Source organism: Dendropsophus ebraccatus, chromosome 4 (genome assembly GCF_027789765.1).
Source record: "Dendropsophus ebraccatus isolate aDenEbr1 chromosome 4, aDenEbr1.pat, whole genome shotgun sequence".
Taxonomy (NCBI): Eukaryota; Metazoa; Chordata; class Amphibia; order Anura; family Hylidae; genus Dendropsophus; species Dendropsophus ebraccatus.
The window spans coordinates 111,876,529-111,884,934 of NC_091457.1; the positions used below are offsets into that span (position 1 = coordinate 111,876,529).

The window sequence follows — 8,406 nt, forward strand, 5'->3', positions numbered from 1 at the left end:
ATGCTATTTACACACTGCTTTATGGATGAACACATGACAACAACCAGGCGTTCACAGTAAATTCTGAGTCTATGTGACACAAGACAGACTGGGGAGTACAGCAGCATTTACCTACCAGGCAACAGGCTTCTGGAAAACTGATATAACCTGCTATAATTACCTAGGCTGACTGTTCTAATACTACAACTCACAACATGCCCAAACAAGAGTGTTGGCATGCTGGACATTGTGGTTCTGCGACAGGCGAGAGACCATTGTCCTAGGACAGAGTGGCCATTCAGAGACACAGGTTTTACTAACATCACATTTAGCACTGAACGCTGCCAGATGAGGTTACCTACACAGCTGCTACACTGTAGTCATGTCAATGGACCCATAATCCACCCAAGTGTTCTAACGGCACAATCTCCATCTACCTGCCTTTTTTTGTTAAAAAAAAAGTTTAAATGTATTATAGTAAATCACGTGCATGGTGACAGAAGCAATTCTCACTCACCAGTTGCTCAGCCCTCCTGCGTTCCTGGTTTGTGTAGTTCTTCTCACGAAGAATGGAAGAGTTGTACAGCTCCCGACCTGCCTCACGCTCTCTCTTGGCAATACGGGCCAGTTCCTCTTGGATGATGGCTTGTTCCTTCTCATACCTGCACAGTTAGAAATGTGTGTCTACAATCTCCTTAAAAATGTGGGAACCTTACAGAAAGTATCATGTACCAGTTGAGGGAAGGAGTCAAGAGCTATGAGAGAACCGAAAAAGCAGCAGAATTTCTAACATGGCTCAGGATAAACATATATTTTTTTATTTATATACTGTTATCATTTTAGTGGCATAATTATGGGGTGACACTGACCTCTCTGCAGTTCACTGTGCAGTGATGCTTTTTCAGAGCGAAGACTGGGGCTTGGACAGTTCTGACACAAAGTTGGTGGCAGCAGAGAGGCCCGTGTTGCCCTTTGGTGCTGCCACTAAACACTTAATAGTACATAAATGAAAAAAATACACATTTATTTTAATAAAGTTATATAACAAAGTAGTATAGCTTTATTAATGTATGCTCTTTAACACGGAAGTACTCCTTTAACACGGCCTGCAATATTTGTGAAAACATGCAGGCAGCAGAGAAGGGCCTTTAAAGGATACCTGTCACCCCCCGTGCCGGGGTGACAGGCTCCCGACCCCCCGTTAGAGCGCCCTATACTTACCTGATCCCGCTTCCTGATGCGGTTGGGTCACGGAGATTTCAGCTCCCGAAGCCCGGCGCGCACGGTCACAGGAGAGTCCAATGCCCATAGAGAATGACGGAGCATCGGACTCCCCATTCATTCTCTATGAGCGTCGGACTCTGCTGTGTGCGCGCGCGCCGGGCTTCGGGAGCTGAAATCTCCGTGACCCGACCGCATCAGGAAGCGGGACCCGGCGCGATTAGGCGAGTATAGGGGGATCTAGCAGGGGGTCAGGAGCCTGTCACCCCGGCACGGGGGGGTGACAGGTCCTCTTTAAAGTGGCCATCCCAAGATTACAAGTTATTTTCTGGTTCAGCCACTGTTTCATTCAGTGTCTGAGACTTCTAAACATTCCAAAGTTCAGTACATGGCAATGGTTTAAAGTCCCATAGAGAATAAATGGAGCAGCAGTGGTCAGCATGTGTGCTGCTGCTATATTCACCTGGAGAAACGGTGACCTCAGTTCTTGCGATCGAGAGTTTCTAGTGAATTTGTAATCTTGAGATAACCCTTTAAGTATAATGTCCAGTTTGTGCTATACAGACACTAACCTCCTGTATAGTTCATCCTCTGTATACGTGGGCTGCTTGCTTCCACCCGCATCAGATCGCTGAGAGCCTGCAGTTAAAGGACAACTCATCACTGGATTTATCAGTTAAAAAACAATCAACAGGTCCAGTATTTGGCTCTATCCTACCTTTGGCTTCTGATGTGGGCTGCCCCCTAGGAGGGGACGTATTAGCTGATGAGTTGGTCCCTGGCGCCTTGTTGTGCTCACCGCTCTGCAATGCAGACTCTTTCATACGATTTACAATGTCATCAGAAAGCTAGAAAAAAAAAAAAAAAAAGGAAAAATGTATACAGATGGAAATGGACTGAAGGAATCTGATCTAGGAGGCCAACAATTCCAACAACACATCATACAATTTCAAGCAACTTTATTCCATAGAAAAGCCACGCAAAATTTCTACTGATATAAATAGAATAGTACAGTGATGAATTACATGCATGAGCTGCTTGTAGAAGTTGCGTCACCAGACAATTCTAAGGACCCAATACTGTGGAATAGTCATAGGTCTTTGCCTGAAGTCTAATACTAAGTGTTACATCATGAGGCAAAAGTACAAAAAATACGGCTAATTGTAAAGTGCTGCGGAATCTGTTGCCGCTATACAAATAAAAATTATTAATTATTAAATACCGTCAATGACACACAATTCTGTTCCTTTGTTGGTGTCATATAATATATGACCACTAGAGGGAGTATGAAGACCCTTACAGCAGTAACAATATTGTTTTATGTATATTTTAACTTGTCAGTACACATACACTGACTGTGAAGATTGAGCAAAATACAGTGCTTGATTGTTCCTTTATATATGGCAGTTATGTATTGGCGATGATGGTGGCATCTAAAGTTGCCTTGTTGTGTCAACAGGGATGCAGTAGCAATGAACACTGCGGCCAATGAAGCCCCCAATCCTTCAGTCCTGCACATATCATCCATCCATCATACATATCAACATATCAGACTGCTTGCTCTAGGACCTGCTGATGAAGTCACATGGCTGACTGGCAGGTCCTAAAGACAGCATAGCTTTCTGCACATGCACCTTATGGTTTGATTACTGTAGCAGCTGGGTGCATATAAACATTTACCAGAGATGCATCCAAAGCCTTGTTCACACATGTGTTGAGGTTTCTGTTCATAACAGCCACGAGGCATGCCTGGATCCATGGAAAGACAATCCCACTGTCATGTCACTTGGTTTTTCACCGCAGATGTTAACACAACATTCCCATGAAGTAGTAAGAAAGGTTTCACTCTCTCTCAGGGTATAAACCCACACACCGTATGCGCACCGTATTTACTGCTGCGATACGCAGCAAATTAGATCTAAATAACTGAACACAGCATCAAATCTGCACCATCAAATCTGCTGCGTATACGGTGTGTGTGTGTGTGTTTGTACCCTCAGAAAGTTTTTCTGTACTGTTTGACTTTTATCTCAGGCAGGTGAATGGCTAGACAGATCTCTGACTGCTGGCATTGTGTTGTGGTCAGCCTGGCGCCCTCACGATCAGACACGGATATTACGCTTGCTGCACCTGCATCCAGTCTGCACAATCCTTTAGGCCAGGACTACACAATGAGTTTGTTTGCAGTGAATGGTGTAGTGTTGTGACAGGACTGTCACAGAAAATCCAATCCAACTCAGATGGACTTGTGGACTGTTCTAGCACTGACCTCAATGAAAGTTGCACACGACTGTTCTGCTTGGGACTTCACTCAGCTGCTTAAAGGGGAACTCAAGTGAAAATGTTTTCTTTCAAATTAACTGGGGTCAGAAAGTTTTATAGATTTGTAAAATACCTCTATTTAAAAATCTCAAGTCTTCCAGTACTTATCAGCTGCTGTTATGTCCTGCAGGAAGTGGTGTATTCTTTCCAGTCTGACACAGCGCTCTCTGCTGCCACCTCTGTCCATGACAGGAACTTCCAAAGCAGGAGAGGTTTTCTATAGGGATTTGCTTCTGCTCTGGACAGTTCCTATCAAGGACAGAGGTAGAAGAAGAGAGCACCTCCAGCAAGGCATACAGCAGCTGATAAGTACTGAAAGACCTGAGATATTTAAATAGAAGTAAATTATTAATCTAAATAACTTTCTGACACCAGTTCATCTAAATAAATAAAAAAAAAAAAAAATCATTAAATTTCCCTTTAAATAAATCACTTTGTTAAAGGGGTTATCCAGCGCTACAAAAACATGGCCACTTTCCCCCTACTGTTGTCTCCAGTTTGGGTGGGGTTTTGAAACTCAGTTCCATTGAAGTAAATGGAGCTTAATTGCAAACCGCACCTGAACTGTAGACAACAGTAGGGGGGAAAGTGGCCATGTTTTTGTAGCGCTGGATAACGCCTTTAAATTCCCATCAGGGAGGCCGCCATTACTCTTGTCCTTGAAATCTTTGGCAATCGCAGTGATCGGACCCAGTTAAACCGCTGACACACAAATCCTAAGAAGGAGAATTGCTATATAACAGGCATGTCCAAAGTCCGGCCGGAGGGCCATTTGCGGCCCGCGTTCTGAACTTTTACGGCCCCCCAGGTATCCAGCTTGCTATTATCTGCCTGTGTTATAAAGCATATAGCATGTAGCATGTAAAATGGTCGGCCCTCGCACATGTTCACTTTATCAAATTTGGCACTCTTCGAAAAAAGTTTGGACATGCCTGCTATATAATGTCAGTCGCCCATGTACGCTGGGTTTCTGCAGGATCAGGCAGAAGTGTGGCTAGTAAGCCGTGATCTGGGCCACCTTGATGAAGCTGCTCCTGAATCAGTCACATGGGTTGTGCCCGTACAGTCGTGTCCATACAACCTCCCCTCACCGTGCGGACACATCTAGAGGCGGAGCCTGATGAATATGGCGCTGGCGACAAATAACATCCATCTAACACAAAGCCTTGTGCCATAAGTGACCACTTAGTAGCCGCACCGCCCTACACATATTACATGGACAGCAGTGCTGTATACCTATATACACTATATACCTGGACCACACAGCTTCAGGCATAGGAAAGCATCGTTACCCATAATGCACTGTGTGTATATATGGATACCAGTATATCCAGCATGACCCCAATATTCTGTAAGCAGCCGCTATACACACACACATATATATATATATATACTGTCCATCACACATCCAGCACAGGCAGAGGTGGGGAGAGGACCCCCTCCCTGTTCTCACCCGGACTCCTCGCAGCACCTGCACCCTGTCCTCCTCATCCATCCCGAAGGACACCCGCCGGCCGGTGCTCTCGCTTCCCCCCATTATTATCACCAGGGTAACCAGCGCCAGCAGCACCCAAGACTGTCACACTTTCCGCATGCGCAGTACATCCGGCGGCCATTGGAGACCATGAAAGGACAGCAGCCAATCACAGCCGCGCCTTTCTTCTCCACTAATCACAGGAGAGCGGGGAGACGCATGGAACGCCGGGAAGTGTAGTCTTTCAGCGCTGGAGCTGGGTGTGTGTTATTATAGGAGGGTTGTGGTTATAAACTGCCTCATGACTCATTGAGTTACTGTGACATTGACATGCTTACATTTTACCCACTAAAACAATAAAGAGGAAATTGTCTGATTATGTTTTTAGGTTCCAGTTATTGCTTTCATTATTCTGTATTATATGGCAGTAATGACTGATGCTTCTACTAGAATTATAAAGTTCTGCAAAGTTATTATTTTTATTATTATTTCTAATCAAAGCAGAAAGTCCATTGGTTCATAATAGATATGTGTTAAAGGGATTATCCAGTGCTACAAAAACATGGCCACTTTCCCCCTACTGTTGTCTCCAGTTTGGGTGGGGTTTTAAAATTCAATTCCATTGAAGTAAATGGAGCTTAATTGCAAACCGCACGTGAACTGGAGACAACAGTAGGGGGGAAAAGTGGCCATGTTTGGTAGTGCCGAAAGTTCAGGTTCGCACAACCCCAAACGGTCAGCAATTGGATCCCGCTGCCTGGAGAGGATGGACGCGGCCCGAAGACAGCCTGGAAAACATGGATGCAAACTGGAGATACATTGAATTTCCAATGAAACCTTTTCCATAGTCATTACCAGTAAATATGTTTCCAAACTGGAGTTCATCAGAATAATCCAAAGGAACCATTAATAGACACCTAGATCTGTCTGTGTATATAGTATTATTATGAACATCATGTCAGCAGCTGAAGGTTACACCGAGATAAGCGATGCCACTGGAAGGAGCTGGCCCTCCATTAAGTCTTTTGTAATATTCACAGCATAAGGGATATAGTTATGTATATATATATATATATATATATATATATATATATATATATATATAGTGGTACTTTGGTTTGAGAGTAACTTGGATTCAGAGCTTTTTGCTAGAAGAGCTCACAGTTTTTCAAAATTGTAACTTGGTTTAAGAGCATTGCTTTGGTGTAAGAGCTCCCTGTACTGGGTGGCAGGAGGAGGGAGGGAGGGACGTGGTCTGCATAGTGGGGTCTACAGCACTGTACTCTGAGCCAGGAAGTCTCCCTCACCTTCCAAATAATGGCAGATCCACTTCAGGCTGGGGCTTGCATCAGGGGACAGGACCGTGAGGGTAATTCTAGCCTGTTGTACTATGTTACTGCATTATGGGGATCTGCAGCTCCATCCTGTATCTACAAACTGCGGGCTGGTTTTCAGGTTTATGCAGTTACTATACATTATACACCACATGCTGATTGCTATACTGTACAGTAACTTATAATATCATATATTCAGCTGTTTCTAAATGTTTATTTCATCTGTTCTACATGTTATTCAGAATAAAAAATGATTATTTTTGAGGTGTGGAACCAATTGTCTGCATTTACATAATTTCTTATGGGAAAATTTGCTTTGGTTCAAGAGTGGATTTGGATTATAAGCACCAACAGCATTTTGGGAGCAGGATTCAGAAGTGCCCTGTTAGAGCGGTGGTCACACATGTACACTGCATTGTCTTAGGCACAGATGTCAAACTTGTAGTCCTACAGCTGGTGTAAAACTTTAGCTGTTCAGGTATGATGGGAATTGTAGTTTTGCAACAGTTGGAGGGCTGCAGTTTGGCAGCAGTTCACTAGGGACTGCCGGCAAATTTCTTATTTACAAGGGTCCATGAGGGTCCTACCTCACTGGGACCCCAAAGGGTTCCCAGAACGGAGTAAAATTGCTTCTCATTACCAGCCACCGCTTCATTTATTCTCTATTCCTAACTTCGCTGAGCATTGCATTCTGGGCTAAGATCAGAGTGGGTATAATTTGCCCAAATAAGAGAACCCCTTTAAACACTAAATAGGGGCAGTCCACATGCATGAGCACTGCTTCATTCCAACAGGAGGCTCAAGATCATGAGGGGTTCCAGAAATTTGGACCCCCTGCAATCCTGCACATATCCTCTATGCTGTAGTTATAGGATAAATCTTAAAGGGGTACTCCGGCGCTGATAAAAAAAATCAATCAATTATAAACATAGTTTTCCCACTTACCATCCCTTCAGAGTCTCTGTTTGAAATTCCCCGTTTGCAGGTCCCTGAAGCTCCAGTTGGTGGCTTCATTTTTTTCTTTACTTCCTGGTTTGGGCTTTCCCATGATGCACTTTGTCTCCTGTGATGTCTAACTGACTCTGTAAAACTGTTAGATAGCTTACAGCTTGCTCAGCCAATCAGAGCTGAGCAACCTGAGTCATCTGACAAAGGGAGGCTGGCCTAACAGGACTTAGACCCGCCTCCCTCTTGATGATGTCATTGTCACAAAATGGCTGCCACACAGCAGCCTGGGGTCAACAGTCTTTAGGTAAGAATGAGTTTACTTCACTTCCTGGTGGGGGGATTGCGGGGGGAAAAGATAGGGAAGGGGGGCCGACAGGTGATTGAAGCATATTACAAAGTTATATAACTTTTTAATGTGTTTCAATTACTGGGAAAAAGCTTTTTGCTGGAGTACCCCTTTAATGGTGGTAGGACCCCTTTAAGTGCTACTCATTCTTCTTACAGAAGCAGTCTGTCTCATAACTCTTGAAGTCACCAGCTCCTGAGCCAACCACTGCTGCAGACATAGGGGGAGATTTATAAAAAGGGTGTAAATATACACCTGGTGTAAACTGCCAACAACAACCAATCACAGGTCAGCTTTCAGCTCTGGTAAAATATAAGAGGAGCTGTGATTGGTTGCTGTGGGCAGTTTACACCAGGTGTATATTTACACCCTTTCATAAATCTCCCCCATAGTGTTTAGCGGACGTGCAGTACTGTTCAGGTTCAGCAAAGTTCTCTGAACCTGAACGCTTGGCATTTGACTCCTGCCGGGTGGAGAAGTTTGATCACACCCTAGGGAGTCCTGAAAACCATGTATACAGCCATATATTCTGTATCGATGTTTTCCAGGCAGCCCTAAGGTGGCATCCAACTTCTCCACCCCATGGGAGACACATGCCAAGTGTTCAGGTAGGGAGAACATTTCTGAACTCGAACAGTTCTGCAAGTCTGCTCAACACTAAGGAGGACATTTAATATCATGTACATGGTGGAAAAGAAGCTCCTCTTATGTCTTCAAAATGAGGTTCTGTGGCAGCACTCAAATATAACTTATGTTGCGGCCCATGATGAGACTAACAATGC

The 8,406-nt window shown here is 44.2% G+C and overlaps 1 protein-coding gene across 2 annotated transcripts in view; it reads right to left on the reverse strand.

Moving 5' to 3' along the window:
• CHCHD6 (coiled-coil-helix-coiled-coil-helix domain containing 6) overlaps positions 1 to 5,134 on the reverse strand; it is a 236,229-nt gene extending 231,095 nt beyond the window's left edge. For both annotated transcript variants that reach the window (XM_069966731.1, XM_069966732.1), the window contains exons 1-4: positions 4,976 to 5,134; positions 1,919 to 2,048; positions 1,773 to 1,839; positions 497 to 641 (exon numbers count right to left, since the gene is read on the reverse strand). In XM_069966731.1, the coding sequence (XP_069822832.1) occupies positions 497 to 641; positions 1,773 to 1,839; positions 1,919 to 2,048; positions 4,976 to 5,059 (426 nt within the window). In that variant the 5' untranslated portion in view covers positions 5,060 to 5,134. The remainder of the gene's footprint in view (positions 1 to 496; positions 642 to 1,772; positions 1,840 to 1,918; positions 2,049 to 4,975) is intronic.
• Positions 5,135 to 8,406: the final 3,272 nt, after the last annotated feature.